The 21,344-nt window shown below is 35.9% G+C and overlaps 1 protein-coding gene across 1 annotated transcript in view; it reads right to left on the bottom strand.

Annotated features, from left to right (window-relative positions):
- Window positions 1-21,344, bottom strand: part of NEGR1 (neuronal growth regulator 1) — a 917,236-nt gene that overhangs the window by 182,011 nt on the left and 713,881 nt on the right. Inside the window, exon 6 of the mRNA XM_061186448.1 lies at window positions 4,872-5,023. Coding sequence (XP_061042431.1) covers window positions 4,872-5,023 — 152 coding nt within the window. The remainder of the gene's footprint in view (window positions 1-4,871; window positions 5,024-21,344) is intronic.

Here is a 21,344-nt window from a genome sequence, read left to right as displayed (position 1 = left end):
CCCAAATATAAAATGGCTAATCCTCCTGTTATGTTCTAGCCTGGTTAATGTCTCCCAAACTAAACTTTGGGAGTTATCTAAATTCCCACAATTTCCTTCCCATTCTCTTCAGATTTGGTCATTAACTGCTCTGTCCTAATTATCTCTCTCATCTCTGTTACTCTTTTTGTGCAGTTATCTTCTTATAAGTCTAATACCTGGGTTTAGCCCTCCACATTGCCTAAGAAAGTGTTTCAGAAACTAAATCTGTTTATGTCCTTCCTTTATTAAAATGCTTCAGTGGCTCTCCAAAACCAGAAGGATAAAGTCCAAACTCATCTGCAGTCCTTTCTGTCCTAAGTCCACCAACTTGTCCAGCCTCATCTTCTCCCACCTTTTACTCTAACCATATTAAAATACTACCATGTCTTCAAATGTATCAGATTGCTTCATACTGCCATGTCTTTACATAAGCTGTTCCATACAGGAGTATTTTTCTCTCTCCCATTCCCACACCCAGGCTCAACCCAATCACATCCTTATTTCAAGGGTCTCCACTATAGCTTGCCCTGAGCCATTAAGACTGAGTATATCATTCTTTCATCTGTGCCAATACATTGTGATCATGATTGTTGTTGAATGTACTCTGCAAATTTCTGCCTTTGAAAATAAGACAAGATGGATAAAATAATATTTTGAGTTGTAGCTTAGTTATAATTCATATGGTGATATACCTACTCTAGATGACAGTCATTTCATGGCCCTCAAACTGGATTAAGAGGCTCTTCTCTGCCCTTGTATGCTACTGTTGACTATACTGCATTACAGTTATCTGTTTCTTGTACCTCTCCGCTCATTCACTTGAGAACTCTTTGAGGAAGTTCCCTTTCTATGAATACTTTTCTTTCCAACATCTAGCACAGTGCTTTGTACATTGTAGGCAGTCAATATATATATTTGATGAATGAATATTGCTATTGAATAAATGATCAGAGCCTCATAAGAGAACAATTGTTTTACTTCTGCCTTTACTCTTTAAATCTCCTAGATGTCTGAACCTCTATGCTGTGAACATCATATTTAACCTGGAATTAGTGCCATAAAGTCTGGTTCATGCACTGAGCACGGGATGAGGTTAAGTTATGAGCTAGAGTTGGGACATTATATCAAATTTGCATGCCTTCTCCCTGGCTTGCCAATGACAACTTACTTTCTAAACCCTCAGTAAAGTACTGGACAGTCAGTCCTCAAATAAGTTCAGCCATCTATATATAGTTTTTGAAAACAATTGGACTGAGTGTTCTTTGGGAATGTGATATAATAACAATGACTAACATTTATTCAATGCTTACTTTGATCCAGGCTAAGTGTTAAGTGCTTTACATGCATCATCCCATTTAATTTTTATCTCGTAGGTGGGAGCTATTATTGCCCTCATTTGATAAGTGAAGTAACTGAATCTTTGGCATTTAGGTAGCTTACTCAAAATCTCAAAACTATATGTGGTAGAACTGTGGTTCACATTATGACCTGCTTGTCTCCCTTTATGTGAAACACACACACACACACATTTATACACCGAAAAGTGCTACATTCTTTTTGGGATGGTCTTAGTCATGGCAGGACTCTAAACTGCAACTTCTTGCCTTCTACTTTCTTGGTGATCTGGAAAATGTAGGTTATTACAAATCAGGAGTAGATTGTAACAGAGTCAGGATTTATCCTAAATAGTTATGGATGGGGACCTGATTCTCAGTGGATAACACTCAATAGAGTGTTTACTATGTATAAGCACTATACTAGGAAACTCACATTTATGATTACCTTCTCTTTGAGCATATTAACTATTCATGGATACAAATCATGAAAATATGATTTTTTTTTTTTACTCATGGCATGTTCCACGTATCATCATGGACACATGTGGCAGACTCTTTGGAGCCTAACTCTTTTCTCCTGGATTAGAAGATGGGCGAGTTAGTTTTACACACTCCCTTGACTATAGGAAGGGCTGATAGTCAATAACAGATTTTTTAAAATTCTTTAGCAGGTCATAGGCTAATATTAGATCAGCTTAGGACTGGCCACTAGATTTGGATCAGTTTAGAGGCTGAAGACCTTCCCATCCACAGACCTTGTGAATATACGACAGGAATTCTTATTAAGGGACACATTGCTCTTTCCAACTAGCTTCATAAGAACTTTAAGAAAGCTGAAGATTTCAATGCAGACTTACAATGCCTGTGTTGGATAACTGTACCATTCCAAGGAGTTTTAAAATCCCATAAAAATGTGTGTTTAAATGTCTCTGAGTCTCATTTTTAATAATTTTTCAGTCAAACATTAACCCCATTGATCTTTCATATTACTTAAATTTTATATCTGGTGTATGTTGTTTATTTCTAAACATTTATTAAAAAAGAGTTTTTATCTATTGAAGAATAGCACCCTAAATTATTTAAGTTCATAAAAACCCTAAGAAGGGCAAACATGTTACATGTAGAGGTATATCTTTCCAAAATATGTTGCAAATGATAAAATTTATCTCCATCGATGGTTTTACGTTTATCATAGTGAGAGACAGTGAAACATAGAAGTTAAAAGCTGAGGCTCTGAACCCAGACTGTCAGGATTCAGATTTTTGCTTTGACACTTATTAACCATTTGACTTTGGTCAAGCTTTTAACTCTCTTCATCTTATTTTCCTCATCTGTAAGAAGGGAATTACAGAATTTACCTTTTTGGATTGTGTGAGTATTAAAGGAACAAATCCATACGAAGAGATTAGAATAGGATCTATTCTATAGTAAGCTCACAATATGTGTTGTCATCACTGTGATACTGCCTTGTATAGCTAGAGATTATAATACACATTCTACAGCTAAAACTCAGTTCATTCATTCATTTATTTATGATACATTCCATCACTTATTCAATGTTTAACTAATTCACTTATTCACTAAAGATTTGCTAATTGTCTATTAAATAGTAGACACTGTGCATAGCGATATGGGAGATAAAATGATTAATCAGATATTGATACTGTCTTCTCAACAAATATAATTTGGTGGAGAGATAAAAACTATACAAAAATAATTATTGTAAAAAATAGAAATGCTTAGTGCAATAAGAGTTTCAGGTGAGGTCATACAAGAGTTTTGAATATACAGATATTTCTTCAAACTTCAGGGCTGTGTTCAAAATTACAGACAAGATTTGCATGTCTTTCTTAATGAATTAATCAAATTGCACTAGTAATTCTTAGCACTTCTACCTACAGAAAGCCAGTGGCAAAGGAAGACGATTAGAGTCCATTCTGAAGATACCACATTTAGGAGCCTTTTCAGCAGTGCATTATATCCAGAGGACTGCACTAAGGTTGCCAGGGTAAAGCAAACAGATCAGTGATAATTGTTCCTAATTCGTCACAGTCATTAATGCTTCGGTTTTGAAAATCAGAGTGTGATTTAGAAATTTAAATAGCAAAAGTTAATGTGTTATTAAGCCTTAAATTTTTCTTTATTTTGTTTAATTCATTTACTCCTTCAGGTTCTTGAATATTTAACCATTTAAAATATTAATAACATACCAAAAGAAGTATCAATATTTACATTAAATTGGAATTCATACTGCTCTATCATATTTTCAATGATATTATTCATAACTACACAAAATAAATAATCCTCATGGAAGAAACTTAAGCAAGTATATTATACTTTGGCTATTGCACAGCAAGCAATGCTTTTCTTTCAGAGTGCGGTATACTAAGAAATACTTTGTAATATTAAGCTGGAATAATAAATGATATGATGTTTTAAAAGTACATACAGCACAAATCATTTTCAAATGATTATTTTCTATTAACAACCAACTGATATATTTTATTTAACAACAGAGTTTCTTAAATCATGGTAATTCAAAGTTCATAAATCATGAAACTTCTTATTATAGTATGTTTTTAAACAGTAGGGATATTACATATCCCATTCCCCATTTCTGCAAAATAGAAATGATCATGTGTGTGATGAACTCACAGTATTTGCATTTTTCAGAGACAGCTTACTAACACAGGATGATAACATAAATATACATATGTCAGGTTACTATAAAAATATAAATTATCAAAGATCAGTATGGTTCAGATAACTTTGTGGAACTGAAAAGACACTGTATTCTCTATAGTTTTCTGTGAACATTTTGAGAAACACTCCACTTCAAAATCAGGAATATTTTATGGTTATAACAATTTGTTGGTTACTCAGCTTCTGAAAAGCACTAAAACTAATTGTAGGAGAAAACATTAACATATATTTCTTTCCCTTCCACTACTCCTTGTGTTTGCTCTTCTTTTTTCATTTCTAGTCCTTCGGAACTAAGACGCATTAGAAATAAAGTACTTATTTTAGTAAAACCTTAAGTTGTATTTCAAAATACACTTTTGAGTAAAAACATTATCTATATGGATAAGATATTTTGTCCATGATCATTTACTTACTATTTTATTTTGTTTGAAATTCTCACTATCTCAAGATAAATATCTAGTGGAAGCCAACGAAGAGTAAATTCAACCTAAATTAATCTATGCTGAAATATAACACATTTTTAAAAACAAAACAAAAACTAAATTCCACCAAACCAACTGTCTTCAGTCAGAAGACATTTTTAGTGGATCCTATTATTTATGTAATTTTTCCCTTTTCTCAGATCTAAGATATTTTTCTAAGCACATATGGAACTCTATAGGGATTATAAAATTCTCCAACACCCAGATTATTTGGGGGCCAAATTTCCTGTGTAAGGAAATTGTGTAAGGAACATGTCATATCAGGCTGAGCTCTATAGATAGGAGCCAAAAGGCCCTGGGAGCATTTTGGCAACCCTGTGTTACTTACGGTTGAGAGGCAGGCTCGCATTGGTTGTGCCTAGCTTGTTGACAGCCACACAAGTATAGTTGCCGAAGTGCTCCTGTGTCACGTTGGTAACAGTGAGAATGGATCTTGTGCTAAAATTCTGAATAATAATTCCTTGTTGGCCACTGAAGAGCCTAAAGGACAAAAATAAACTCTAGGTAAATACATGTTGTGAATACCATTTTTATCTTAGATGGGGTTGTCATGGCAACACATAGACAGTTTTGACCATGCTGCTGTTAGCATATAACATGATAATAGTGCAATTATATTTCCTTACAGTAGTAGATATTGAGGAAGAGAGGTTGTATGACAGCGGTAGACTGTTCCCATGGGAGTATTTGTGCTATATAACAAACCAAGCTTAGATAGCCACATGTCCTATTCATACATTGACTTGTATTTTAGAAAATTAAACACACTACAGCAATGGTATCTCAACTGTTAAGGTCAAGAAAAAGTAAAGGGAAATAAATATAACGATTCCATTAAAAACACAAACTCATGATATCTAAAAAGTTGGCTAGAATATGTCTAGGCCATTTCAGATGATATTATTAGGTAACTTTCATGAAAGTTAATCCTACAACTGTGGTGGGATGGTTCTGAGTCCAGGGTCAACAACACTTACTGCTACTTTGTAGATATAACCCAGACACAGGACTTGCTGTTAAACCTAGAAAAAGCCCACAGTATAATACTGAGGATCGTATTTAAAGTTGAGTCTTAACTTTGCCACACTTTACTAATGTGCTTTGGAAAGTGCTTTAACCTTTCTGGGCCTCCATATAGGATTCAGTTTTACCTGATTCCACCCTGACTACTCAACATTCTCTCTCCAGACTTACCAGGAGAGGCCCTTACTCTCAGATAGGCTGGCATAGCTCTACCGTTTTCAATGCTTGACATTCTCGCTTCTGCTTCACTCTTTTCCTGAATCTTCCCCCAATGGTCACCATTCCCTTTTATCTCTGAGAACCAGATCCTTCCCTCCTCATTTAAGTCTGACCTATGTCCTATCTCTCCTACTCTACTGCTCCTTAAATGACTCTCCTCTCTCTCTGTCTCTGCCTCTTGCTCTACATGTTGCTCTCCAAATTGTTGTAGAATTTATAAAACCAAAACCATATTCTTGCGTTGTTCTCTCTAGCAGCTTCCATACATACGAGTCTACCCAAATAAACTGGTTTTAAATTTCTCAAAAGGCAAGGCCATATGGACATACTTCATTTTATATTTGAGTTCTACATAGCACTTTAATAGTGGTATCTTGGGTATATAATACATAGTTCATAGGTCAATGGAGTTCGGGTGACATCCCCACAACACAGGGATTGTTAAGTCCCCTTCAGTGGCCCCGTCAAAAAATTCTCTCTCTAAATATGAATTCTGCTATAATGAGATGCCAACTAAATAATAACTTCTCCCTAACTAACCCCAAAGTTTATTGTGAAAGAAATGTGCTGATCACAATATGGGATATGTAAGCTCATAGCTCAAATGGCAGTTAGCTTTTCTTCTTTAATGTGTTCAAGTCTTAGTACTAAGTATTTCTTTAATCATGAAGATGCTAATAAATGGCGTTCCCCTGAGAGTTTAGGTTGAACTCCTTTGCATTATGTTATGTGACTTGCATCTGAATTTAGATAAAATATACTGTAGTTAAATGCAGATTAAAATAAGCAACCATGCTTGATTACTCTGGGAATTATTTATATTTCATGTAATAGCTGAATTTGGCTTATCCAAAACTCAAACTTTAATCAGATTAATAAAACGTTGAGTTGAATAAATATTAAAAAACTTTAACTTGAGCAATAAACCTAATGACCTCCAACTCTGACACAAGAAAACAGGTTATCAAATATCAAGGATATGACCGTTTTTAGTCATCTGTCTCATATTGCAAATCTATCAATATTTATGCTAAAATCCCACAATGGTTATTGCCTATTTTTCTGCATCACATCAATACATTTATTTTTAACCAATTAGTATATGTTATGTATAAAAATTCACAGTTTCATTGTCCTGCAAGCTTCAGCATTATGGCTTAAATCAATTTGCCCATGTCTCTGCTATGGCTACATTCTCCAGAGGACTCAGCAACTCCCTAGACTATTAAATCCCTTTTGTGCCCCATCTCCCAAAACCAAGATTCATTTTGCTACTAAAGAATTGAGAAAAGATTAGTTAGGGTCTTCATTTGGCTAGACTCTGGGGAGGAAATATCAAGGGAGTATAATCAGTTACTTCACGGCACTGTTTGCTTATGTTCCTTATGGCTGTCGTTTTGAGTTGGGTTCCAATTCTCTGCCCTTTAACGTATCTGAAGGCAAGCCCCAGATGGTGCTAAATCATGCAGCGTATCCACGCTCTGTGCGTGCAGGCCCATTTCTGGCCCGTGTCCAGCGGTGTTATGTGCATTCTTACCAGGGTGGCACATCAGTCACACTTTAGCGGCAGCAACTCCTGCTGCCCCGATCAGCCTGGCAGGTGATTAGGGTCAATAAAAAAAGGAAAGCATCTTCTCTGGGGGAATGTTCTTCCTCTAGAGGACGTTATCTCTCTGAGATGACTGGAAGAGTCCAAAGCTTCCTCTCTTCCACAGTTGGGAGTTTTAGAAGTACTGACTCTTCAAGCACCATTTAAGAACCTGTCTTCACCTGGTAGATGACTGGGGCAGCCTTTCCAAAGCTGACATTGAGGGAGAGAGACTTCTGAGATGATGTATATCTCCAGAGGGTGTATTTCTGTGATTTTCCTACAGGGATCCTGGGAGTAGTGGTAGATGGAAGGTTTCTCAGCTATTTAAACTAATTCTGAAAATAGTCATTACTTACTACAAAGATGAGTTCTATACTAGGTGATTAGGGGCTAAGCTGGACAACACATAATCTTTGAAGATCTTTCAAGAAGAATCAGATACATAAACAGGTGTTTACAACAGCGGGTGGTTTAGTCACTGTGGGGACCCTTTTAAGATGAATACGTCTACCCTTAGGTACTAGATCCAAAAAAATTAAACCATGCCTAGAAGTCCCATCATGTATGACCCTAATGTAATTTCACTCCTTGACTAAAAACAAATAAGAAAAGAGCTCTTTAACTGATGACGCTTTTTTTATGAAACAGACTTATCCTAATACGTTTGGATATAATTATATTTTCTGAAAAGAAAATCATTCTTTTTTTATCAAACATGTATTTGACACATTGAATTGTTATTCTGTGTTAAAGAAAATCCTTGATAGGCTTCAAGCATGTGCACATGAGCCTATTCACAGGATGACCCTCGTCTCACTGGATTTTTCATATTTATCCCACACTTGCTTGAAACCAGACTTCCCTGCATCAGTGATGTGAAATCTGAAAGTGACAACTCAAGCAATAGTTCACAACACACCTTGCAATGAAACCAGGGAACTAAATCCAGAATATTGCCTTTTTAGGAGTTCATTCTCTCTTTTCCTAAATACTTAACTCTTTCAAGTTATAAAAGAATGGTTCTTATACTGACTTAGATTATAGAATGAGAGATGTTTTCTTACAGTCCCTACCCTCAAAAAGAGAGAAACAAATTCTAATAAGCTAGGAATGAAATATGGCATTCTTTTCCTCAGCAGGAGATCAGCAGCCTATGGTGGTTGCTTAGAAATGCCTGGTCATTTTTATTTTTTGCATTTTTACCATTCAGTGGACCCCATGTATATAAGATTCTTCTATTACTGTGGACTCTGCTGTCCTCTACCCTCTGCCACCAAAAGGAGTTTGTTCCAAACCACTATGATCTGACTGTGTCCTCCCAAAATTCATACATTAAAATCCTAAGTCCCAAAGACAATGGGGGTGAGTAGGTGGGGTCTTTGTGAGGTGCTTAAAAGTCATGAAGGTGGAACCTTCATGGTTGAGATTAGTACTTTATAAAAGAGGCTCCAGAGAGAGCCCTAGCTTCTTCTGCCATATGAGGATACAATGAAAAGTCTGGGACCCAAAAGAGGACCCTCACTGGACCATGCTGGCACCCTGATCTTGGACTTTCAGCCTCCAGAACTGTGAGGTAAATTTCTTTTGTTTATAAGCTACTCAGTCTGTGGTATTTTGTTATAGTAGCTCAAATGGACTAGGACACATACTGAATACCATTGCCCTCCCTCTTCTTTCTTCTGTCTTTTGCTAATGTCTCATAAATCTGTGCACTGCAAGCTATTTGCTTTGCCAGCAGATGCAGCCATCTCATAACTGACATAGCCTGACCAACGAACTAGTTCGGAATTAGAATAGTTCTTTATATTTTTTAGTGTCACTCAGAAGCACCACATGGAAAACATACTAATAATGACGGTACTTCTATTTCTGACACATGAAATGTTAACAAGCTTCACAATCATAACCTCTCTTAGGCAGTAGCTATCTAGGATGGCCACAACATAACAACAGCAAAACTGACCACATAGCCATTGGCACTGATTGCTGAGGGTGCAAAAATAAATGGAGCAGCTAAACCTGACCTCATTCATTTTCTACATAAATCCAGCCTCACTACACATTTTGGGACTATTGTTTATTATCTGCTTTCCCAGATCAGGAGTAACAATAGATATTTCTAGATAAACAAACTTTCAGGTGCAAATAGTCACAGAAAAACTTCATTGTTGGTATAGGAAACATGTGTGTGTCAGACAACAACACTTAAAATATTAAAATAACTTGAAATTGGAGTGGAAGAGGTGTTCTTGAATGATAATAGATCTTTTATCAGATTAGAATTGCAAAAGAATATGATAATAATATATCATGTTGTACAACTGGATAAGATGAATACAGTCTTATTAATTGATCTTTGGGTGGTAGCATAGGAAAGATGGAAGACAGTAGGGGAAGGTAAGAAGTTCTGGAGTCATAAGAGTTATATTTACAAAGAAAAGGAATGTTACTTCCAGCAATAGATTTCAGGCTTATGGGAGTTCCAAGAAGTAGTATGAACTAAAGACATAAGTCAAAAAAAGAGCTTTAGAAAAAGTCATGGGTGATGGTAAGAACTTTGGTATGGTCTTAATGGAAATGAAGTTTAATTTAGTCATCAAATGATGATTAAATGCCTCTTATACTTGATTTAGGAACCAAAGGAAAAAAAGACAAATATGACACAGTTACTACCTAAAGGGCCTTAGGTATACCTGAAAATCTGAAGATGACACTGAGGTGGCATATAGGTCCTTGCACAACACACTTTATAATGCCTCTCTCAGTGATAAACTTCCAGCTTAGGTATATATTTGGCTTTGAATTCATGACTGTATTTCTAGTCTTTTCAGTGTGAGCAGGAATGCTTTATATATATGTGGAAAATGTTAGCTATTCTCAACACATTTATGACTGAAGTAATCGAACATAAAAATTGCAACATTGTACAAAAAAAGTTTAGTGTTAAGAGTGTGGGAAACTGACATGTAAGCATTTTCAAATGTATATCAACTAATCTTCATACCAATCCTAGGAGGTAAGCATTATTAGTCCCATTTTACAGATGAGAAAAAAAAAGAAATTTAGAAAAATTAAGTAAATTTATTTTCTACCATCTGATAAGTGCTAGAACCAAAATTCAAATCCAGGTCTTCTGACTACTGGTATCCTCCCAAAGTAGCAATTGATATATTCAGATCACCAAGTAGAAACCAGGATATTGTATTTGAGTTTGGAGAGACAAGTCGGAAATCATGGGTGGTTGAAGGAAATCAAGTTAAACCAGGGAATAAAACCAGTGGAGCTAAATAACCAAGTGCTATGTGGCATTCATGCCAGGAAAGCCAGGTTCAATCCATGAGGTGAAACTAATGGGGTAGAAAGTCAAACAAAAATGTAGGGTCCAGTTCAGCCAGCTGTCTGGAGATTTCCCTGGACTCGAGGCCTTTCAACTATCTATTATGGGCTTAACTCTGCCCATCAGTGCAGCATCTTACAGCAGGTGTCCTTAGCCTCCGATGGAGTAAGCCTTTCAGGCTACTCACAGTCCCAAGATGAGAAGCATGAAGTGGGCTTTCACCTCCCTCCTCAGGCTACCTTCCTTGACACACACACACACACACACACACACACACACACACACACACCCCTTCAGCATCAATTCTCGTTTGTTTTTCTTCCCCTAGGTTCTAACTATTTGGGTGGTAGTAAATCTCTCCCCACAGTGTATACGCATGCTATATCAAGAATGACAGAAAAAAATAAAACCTAGAAGAGTGTCAAGAATGCAATATTTTTAAGTCCAGAATTGTCTCTAAAGTCCAAATTCTAGTGATGCTATGGAGTTACTGTGTTCTCTCTGACTTGGTCAGATCATCATTATAACATCAAATACGTCTCTTTGTAACACCATTTCAGTTGTAAGTTTTCATATATTTGTGTGACTTTTGATTATGTTCTATATTCCCCATTAGAGTGTAACTCCGTTCAGTCAAGGATCCTGGTTGGTTTTGCTATTCATTGTATTCTAAATATGTAGCAGAGCGCTGGGCACTTAATAGTTACACAGTAAGTAATTATTGCATGTTCTACTGAATGATGTTTTTACATTTTTTTAATGCTTAGCTTTTTCATCTGTGAAATGGGAAAAATGAAGCCAATCTCAAAGTGTTGATGTAAGAATGTTTTTTAAACGTATAAAATGTAATATCTATGCATATATATATATATACACACATATATATCAAATGCAGTAGGCACTAGATATATGATAGGTGTTATTATTGTTCAATGATAGGGTCTGTTTCTTAGAACGGATACATTTCCTCTCAGAGGGCAGGAAAATATTAAAATATTGAGCATACAGGAAATTACTTTTAAAGAAAAGATCTAGAAGAGTGACTGAAAGGATCATGGCATCATGATTTCAAGATGTGCCAAACTCAGTATCAGTTACATGCACATTATCAACCTCATCTAGGCTTTTCACAGATGTGCAAGGTAAATTAAAAAAAAAAAAAGTAAAAAGAGGGAGGAGTAGGAACTGCTAGAAACCAGCGAGAAATGAAAATTTATGTGAACATGCTGCTATAGCAACCTATTGGTTTACTGTATTGCTTGGCACTTAAGGCTCAAAAACAATGTATCATTTATTCCCAGGAACAGACTGAAGAATATCATGCATCACTGTCTTAGCCCCAAGGGGTATCTATCTTTAGTTGTACATTTGAATAAATTAATGTTATTATAATATGTTAGGACATTTTAATGATTTTAGACTTTATTAGCCTATTTAAAATGTATGTCTTATTTATTTTATGAATTTTAATGAAATTAATAATTTTAGATTAGAGACCTTTGGGCTGCCTTACTTGTGACAGATTGATTTGCACAGGGAGGATATTGCCTTTTAACCCTACATCAAATAAACAAAGGCTACAGTGCAGGTGTCAATCTCCCTGACTGCAGTGAGTCCTGTATCCCTGACAACCTGGCCTTTGACTAGATTTCTCCTCTCTGCTTGAACTGCTTTTCTAATATCAATGTGCCCATGATTTTAATGTCAAATTTCATCCCACAATATACCAACACAACCACTTTGCAGAGACCACGTTCACAAAGAAATCCTGGGAAGTCAGAATTGAGCAACGGATACCAGCTTCTCTTCTGTAATCACACATTGGGTTTACAGTGTTCCTCAGTCTAAGGGGATGATGCAATTCTACTAATATTCTCTTATCAATTTGAAAGTGTATCAAAATAAGAATGGCTCTACTTTATCAATATGAAAAGGCCACAATGCTTTCTTGCAAGAGAGTGTGTTCCAAACACCATGTTAGATGCTGTGAACATGAGGGTTAACACGGCATCTTTGTGCTTTGACAGAGGTGAGCAAATAGGAGTACATCTGGAGAGCTTCCTCTTCTAGGAGAAAATGCTCAGGGTATTTTCTGAGAGAAGGTGACATCTGAATTGAGACTAAAGGCCTAGTGGAAGGCAGCCAGTCAAAGGTAGCCAGGGTCGGGGTATGTGTGGAAGGGGCTTATAAGCAAAGCGGCCAACATATGAAGAGGCTTGAAAGACAGAGATCATGTCACAGTTTGGGAATTAAATATTTCAGGATGGCTAAACCCCTATTGTGAGACAGCAGAATGGCAAGTTTCATAGCCAGAGAGGTCAACAGGTGCTAGAACACAAAGGCCTCCTATGCCATGCTGTGCTGTTAGGACTTGATTCTAGGGACAATCAGAAACCACTGAAGGATTCAAGGACCAAGTGATAAGATCAAATATTTATTTTGGAAATATCGCTATGAACTTTAAGAACACAACCAAAATCCTGTTTGCTGGTGGACTGTGTATCCAGTATTAACACCTGATTTCAGAATGTCCCAAACCAAACTCAGCACTCAGATCTCTTCCAAATCTCTTTTCCTGTGTTCCCAGCCTCAGCTAATAACTTCACTATTCAACCTTTTTATTGAGATAGAAAACTTGGAATTACCTTCAAATTGTCCTTTCCTTGTATTTATTTAATCAGACACTGAAACATAGAAATACTACCTTTTCTCTCTCTTGCTTTTAAACTGCACAACCAATACCCTAGTTTAAGCCATACTTTATATCTTTCCCATCCATTCCTCCCAACTGCTTCCAGAAACATTTTGTGAAGATGGGGAGTAGATCATTTTACTATTCTTGCAAAGCCCTCCGATGGTTTCCCAATGCCTATGGAATCCAGCCCAAATGTCTTATCATGACATTTAAGATCCCTCAAGTCTTGCCCTAAGAGACCTTTCTAAACCTACCTTCTATTACACCATATTTCACATCCTGTACCCCAGAGTATAAAAAACTCTCCACACAATGCTCAGATGAATTGACCGCGTTCTATCCTTGCTAATGATTATTCTTTACCCCTTGCGATATTTGGAAATACTATTCATTTTTTGGTGTCCAGCACAAGAGCTACCTTTTCCCTGAAGCACTTGTTAATGCTCTGATTTGATTTGAATGGACCCTGGCTGTGTACTTTCAAGGACTTAGGATTCCCTTAGGGTTTTCTTAGTACTTATTTCATTTTGGTGATTTTTGTAAGTTGTAAATTCTAAGTCAGGAGATGCAAACTGGAGTTGGTCCACTTTCAACTTTGTCTGACTGGCCCAAGGTTTTCAATACAATAATATGTATTTATGTCTTACACGTACATGTGCTCTCCAGTTCCCAGTAATTGAGATGCTCCCATTTGTTTCAGATATTTACCCTTTATCATCTTGGCCTCGGTTGACCAAGTCATCACAGGGGTGATGGAGTTGTATTGATAAGACTTTGGTTGTAAAAAGGAGTGAAATATCATCAGGATGAAATTAATAAACTAATAAACAAACAAGCAAATACATAATAATGAGATAACATTAGAAATGCAAGTTCTTTCAACACAGGAACTTATTTCCTTTTCAAATTTTGCAAATTATCTCACAGATAAGTGCCCAATGAGAAGAAGTAAAATCTCAGGTCATCAGGGAAGATCATTTTTAACATGGGATGGCAATGAGGTTATTTCTAGTACCATTCTAAATCAAAATATGTAACTGCTACTCTTATAATAACGGCCTTGCAAATGAGAGGATGAAAGGGGTGATGGGCAGGGGGTGTGTGTGTGTGCGTGTGCATGTGTGTGTGTGTGTGTAGAGAATTATAATTCTAGTCTCTTCCTAATAATCAAAATTGTGGTATAAAATATAGAAGAGGGATATCTTGACACAAGAGTCAGAAAATTAGAGGTTTTTAAAATTTTTTTTATTTTTATTTTTATTTATTTATTTTTTTTTTGAATTTTTGAATTTTATTTTATTTATTTTTTATACAGTTATCCATTTTATACATGTTAGGGTTTTTTTTGTTTTTTAAATCACTTTATTGAGGTATAATTGATGTATATGAAGTCGTACATATTTTATATATACAACTCAATGAGTTTGGGAATTAGTATACACCTGTGAAACCATCAGTATCAAGACCATAAACATATCCATCACCTCCCAAATTTTCCTTGAAATTAGATTTTACTTCCCATTCTGTACTTCCCTTCAACAAGTTATTTTAACTTTATGAGATAGCATTTTTCTCAGGCATAATCTAGTTAGAATTTTGCAAGGAATGGGTAAGTTAGTACATTAAGTTACATAATATGTGTTGTAAGACTGCAAAGTCAGCATATAGGGTAAAAGTTGCATGTCATTAAAACTGCCCTTGACAATTCCCTAAACTTCCTTACTTTAAACTAACGTACTTTACAAGAGTCTCCAAAATGGAGGGCAAGTACTTCAAGATGGGTACAAAGTGATCTGTTGGAGTATGAGAAAAAAATAATAAAATGTCCATTTATGTTGCATTTGTATCTCATCTTTTAAATTTTATCTGTTGTCGGTCATTTAATGTAAGCAATATACCAGTTCAGAAATGCATATACCTAATTTACAAATAAGTATGCATATATTGCTAGTTTTGCTAAGTTTCAAATTTTACTCATAGGGATGGATATATGTTCCAAAAATGTTGTGGACCACTGCTTTACATCATTCTCCATGGTTGGGCACTGGATGAAATAGTTGCTTTTTGTTTTAGAACCATGTTATATTAGATACCCATTTTCCACCTGAGAATCTCACTTAGAATGGAGAGATACACTATCAGAGGCAAATGGGAATGAAGCATGATTGAAGTTGTAGCAAGGAATATGTCTCCTATTGTACATCTTTAGAGTAGCAAGTCCATGTCATTTAAATTGTTACTATTATATATTTATCTCTTTCTCTTTTTCTCTCATGTAGCACCCAAAGCTTGAAGAGTTGACTCTACTGTAAGTGAAATGTAAAAACATGCACATTTTGCTAAACTACTATATATAAAAATGCTTTGAAAATCATAACGGGTTATACAAATATGATGTATTCATAACTTTGACACACATAAATTAAATGAAAAAACAGCAAAGAAAAAGGATCTTTGAAGATACAGAGAAATATTTTAACTCATTTTTCTGGTCCCCTTGAAAATAAAAGAAGGAAAGAAGACCCTCCCTCTTACATTCATTCATCAAAGTGAATAACTCAGATGAAATTTATGGCCCATCTAGATGATGCAGTAGTAAATAATCTAGAATAGGAAAAAGGAGAGGAAAGGTCACTCCACTTCATTATGATTTCTCAAGTTCACCTTACCTCTGTAAAGCCAACAGTAAAAAATCATCATTCCCTAAAGTGAAAACCTAACCTGATTGAAAAAGGTCATCATACTTCTGTGTAATGTGAATGTGGCATACTCTACCTGGTTGATTTTAGGCATTTTTCTGTCCATTCAGTGGTACCTGTATGCATTTTGTGACATGTGCATGCTTGTTTTATGCACATAGATAATAAATCCTTTACAACAGGCAATAAGGTAATGCTCATCATATTTCCTCTGAAGCAGTGGTGTAGACTGAACCATTAACAGGATTCTGAAGTGAGAGGTGTGCTGACATGTTATTTGCTGTAAAGAATGACAAAAATTCATAGACTAAATTTGAAATTCATTGCTTAAAAAGTCAAAATATTGTAAGTGCTCATCATAAAATATAAAATATTCAATTTTTAGATACATGTTTGTTTTTTAACTGATATATTGATCATTTTAATGTTTTACAACATATTTGTTTTTCACTTATGGACGAAATTTGTATTTACCTATTTGTAACATTTGTATCCCTATCTTAAATTAGAACAGAGAATTAAGAAAGAAACCCTGTTGTGATTAAAGAATTCTAAAAAGACATTGCTACAATCGTCCATTTGCCTAAAAATAGGCAAAGTGAATCAAGTATGTAGTATTTTATAAGACTGGAGCAGTTAAACTCATCATAAAAAATAAGAAGGCATGTCTTTCTAGGTTGCAGGCTTGGATTTGAGGAAAGCTAAAAAAATAGGAGGGAATTCAACTAAGTAAGCAAATAATAAAATTCTGATCTAAGACAAGATGGTAATACCATCTCCACAAAGTGATACAAAACGTATGTTTTTGCAATACCAATTTAAACGTTAGTCCATTAAAATTTAGTTTATGTTTTTGGTCTTAATCCTAAGTGAATGTACTGTTCTCAAGCTATAGATGAACTTAATTTCATGTTATCAAAGACATTATTTACTGAGCCTATTCTGAAGTGTCCTTTCACTGCATATAAGGAGTGTATTTCTTTTTATCAATCTTCTCTGTTATTAAGAAAAAAAGTTTAAATTTTTGGCTCTCTGTGCAATTGAACTCTGAACTTTTGTTTTCCCAATACTTAAAAAGTTTTTATATAGAGAGTAAAATTTAGCCTATTAGAATTGTCCCTGCCAGGTATGCGGAAAGAGACTATAGTGTTAAAAAATGACCATTTTATACAAAGGGATATCTTAATAACGAGTATATAACTTTAGTCTTTCTCATGATGCTTACCCAAACAGTGCAACAGACTAAAGGTCAAATGGCTAATATTTCTAATATATAAACAATTACATCATCCATGAGGGAGACAATGTGACAGCCATCTTTGAAGATGGCATCTGATGATTCTCACCTCTTGATATTTATGTTCCTCTATTACCTCTCCCTTTTTGAATAGGGTCACCTTTGATAACCAATAATATATTGCAGAAAAGATAGAGATTTCTGAGACTAGATCATGAACAGCTTCTATGGTATTCTCTTGAATCACTAGTTCTGGGGAAAGTCAACTGTCTTGTCATGAAGACGTCTAGCAGCCCTATTTATAGGTCTGTATGGTGATTAACAGAGGCCTTCAGTCAATGACAGGCACCAACTTGTGGGACATGTGAGCGAGCTACCTCAGAAGCTGATCCTCCAGCCCTAGTCAAGCCTTCAGAGGATCAGCGCCAGGTGACATTTGACAGGAACTAAGTGAAAGACCCTGAGCCATATCCCGCTAACTTCTCCTGGATTCCTGACCCACAGACACTGAGATAACAAAAGCTTACTGTTTTAAGCTGCTAAATTTTGGGTTGATTTGTACTTCGCGATAGATAACTAACAATGGCAATGTATACGAGGGAAAGGACATGGGCTGAGAGGTTGACAAATCTAAAATGTGTCCCAACAGCATCTTTTAAGTGAGTGCTCTTAGACAGATTAAGTCTCTTATGTTTCAGTTTTGTCATCAGTAAATTGAGGATAATAAATCATACCTCACAGAGGTCTGAAGAATAAATGAGATAGAATTTAAAGGTCCTGGAAAGTGATTTATCCTCAGTAACGTTTCTTTCTTTTCTTTAAGTTGTGCTTCATTTTGCAGGTTTTTTTTTTTTTTTTAAAGGCTTTCAAGCATATTATTCCCAGCACACAGAAACGGATTGTACAGGATGTGGAAGAACTATAGGCAGAGATAAGATTAGAGATGATCAGGTACTTCCTCTTGTTTATTTGTTTGTGTTTATTTGTTTATATTTATTTGAATGAAGATCTGGCTTTGAAGATCTTGATTTAAGCGAGATGAGTTTTTATAAACATCCCCTTAAGTATAAGTGAAGAGAGTAAGTTATTTCTGAGTATTTTTTGTAAACCTCAAGTATAAAAGATCTCTAGGAAATAAAACTCAAGATCTTCTAAAAACTATGCTCTGCTCCGACAGTCTCTGTCAGTCTCATGCTCCTGGTAATGACCTTGAGGTCAAGAAAACAACTTGAAAACATGCTGTATCTGTTTCTTTTCTGTCTGGTTACCTTGACTCCATTATTTCTGTGTCTTTGATGAAACCAATTGGGAAAGTATAAGTGAGTGTTCGTATGTGCCGTCTTTTATTTTGCTAACTTATAAATTACCTGCAATGCCTTTACCCTGGCATTTAACATTGATATTTCAAATTATTTTTGTTAGACTCTGAGGTCCCATGGACAGTACTGGGTGCCATAGTATAAGGGTTAAATCCACAGACTCTGCATGAATATTTGCAAGACTTCCTGGGCTCAAATCCCAGCTCTGTCACTAACTATAGACTTGTGCAAATTACTTAAAAACACTGTGCTTTGGTTTCTCTTCAGCAAAAGGTGAGTAGTATCTATCTTATAGGTTTGTTGTGAAAATAAAATGGGTTAATGTTAAATAGCAGGTGCTCATTACATAGTTTTTCATTTTGATGAAATAAATATTTTAAATGGCCTGGGCCCTGAAGATAGCATGGTAGATGCTCTTAGTGAGTGTAACAACAGTCATTTAGCAAGCAGAATTTCTCTCTCTCTTACTCCCTGCATATACTCAAATTTGCTTTTCTATAATATTAAGAGGAATTTATATATTCTAGTGGTATTTGAGAATTTGAACATTTCCTCAAACATAACTCTAACAAATGATAAATGTATACTTCATTCTGAAGTGAAAGTATGTTTGCCTTTGATAAGTGCATCTGATTTTCATAGCGGCTAGATTTTTTCGTGTGTGAGTGTATTGGGGAGGGGCACTGATTGGGGGGAATCTATCTACCCTTTTTAGCAGTGGTTCTAAACTCCTTTGAAAATCTAATAAAAGCTATAGTCCATCTCCCCACTTGGAAAAAGAAAATCACTGAAGCTATGACTGTAGACACCAATTGGCTCTTTGCTATCTTTGCTCCAGGCCAAGAAAGTGGGCTGAGGATTGTTGTAGCCTGTTTTGACAATGGTCACTGAATTTAGGAAAGGGGAAGAGAGAGATATAGCAAAAAAAATTATTAGAAACAAAATGGACTTTAGCAAAGGAGTTCTCACTTGTGCTGCTAACAATAGTTCTGCTTCTTAGCCTTTAAGAAAGGTATGACACAGTTTCAAAAGTGACTTTGAAAGATATGTAAAATAATTTAAGTCATTTTTTAAAACTACTTTGCGGAGAACCAGGGATGGGGAGGAGGGGCTGCAAGGACGTCCTAATGGAAGGGAGGGCTCTGAGAAGATGGAACTGAGGCTCCATTCACCCTTACTTTCACAGATATTACTTATTGGGCTTCCAGAAAAGATTGCATTTGAACAAAGGGTTTCATAATTTTCAGAGGACTGAGAACCACTCTCCCAGATGTTTATCTCTAAAGATCATCACAAACTGAAGACTTCCCAGCCTGGATTATCAGAATCTGAGGCAGGTTATATTGCCAGATATGTAATCCTGTAGCATGGGACAAGGGTGACCACAGACCAGTTTATCTAATTCTAGGTATATAAAAATATAGGGGCTTCCAGGAAGACGCAAAGAATTAGAATTAGTCAAAGCATTAATTAATTAGTAAAAAGAAGTAGTAATTGAGCAGCCCAAATTGTAGAAGAGGTTGCATATAAAACAACTGTGAAAATTTTTAGGTAAAACCACTGTCAGTTATCCAAAACAAATGAGATAGTTATGGGGATGTCTTTTATTGTTAAGGCTGATGTTGAAAGAGAATATCTTCCATAAATCCTCTTTTGATTACAGTTTAAGAAACAAAATGCCTGCTTATGTCACATCCATTCTCATCCATTGTGGCAACATCTAAGTTCTCATGTGATTTCACCTGTTTTCTGTTCAGACGTTTAGCCATAATTAGTTATGAGCCATGACACTAATAAATAAACCCCATACGTATATGTTGAATAGTATGGGATTGCCAACATTTAGCCTTTTTGACTGAAATATGGAAAGTTCATATGGTCCAACCTAACATTTTCTTGAATACATCCCTTCCCTAGTTTTGAAGCAAAACAATATATATTATAGGTAATACCCTCCCCTCTGCATTACATCTGCCATTTTACCCAGGGGGGCCTATTCTTCTTTGATGGCTTGATAAGAGCAGGTAAAGAGATCTGAATGAGCTCACTGGTTGAAAGTAAAGAGAAAGTCATCAAGTCCTGTCTTCTCTTGTTCAACAGCTCTTGCTAAGGCTTTCTGAAGCTCCTCAAGCTGCTCTGAAGTTAGAGTAGTCCTAAAATCCCCTTGGTTAGTCCTTCAACCATGTATTTTACCCCTCTACAGTCCCTTTAGTGATAGAATACTTAAGATGCCACATTCTATAAAACAAAATGTTAAAATGACTTGTGGGAGAGGGAAGCAGGTGAAAGGGTTGAGGATTATCAAGGAAGCCAGGCAGAGTCAGCAGCTCCGATTGCTTTTGGAGTGCTCTCATGGAAGCTGTGCCCAAGTCCTTTAAGAGCTGGTTTATTTCCCAAGTAAACATGGTTGCCAGCAAGAGCAATGGTGTGCTGGCTCAGAAGGGAGGGAAAGAAATGAAATGCATCAGTGATGGGGGATTTGAAGGCATTTCTGAGATCATATAAACCAAAGTGGACATTTCTTCTGGATGCTATCAGCTACTCATCCCCCCCCCCCACGTGGGCCTCTTCAGTTTGCCTGCCCGAGAGAAGGCTGCTGAGAATCATTCAAGCCAGTTAAAGAAACTGCTTAAAGTAAATATCTGAAACACAAACACATTAGCTCAAAGTGCTTGAAACAG

The sequence above is a fragment of the Eubalaena glacialis genome, chromosome 3 (assembly GCF_028564815.1).
Source record: "Eubalaena glacialis isolate mEubGla1 chromosome 3, mEubGla1.1.hap2.+ XY, whole genome shotgun sequence".
NCBI classification, from domain to species: Eukaryota; Metazoa; Chordata; class Mammalia; order Artiodactyla; family Balaenidae; genus Eubalaena; species Eubalaena glacialis.
Note: the sequence above shows the minus strand (reverse complement) of the source record. Positions and strands in the feature narration are given on the sequence as shown.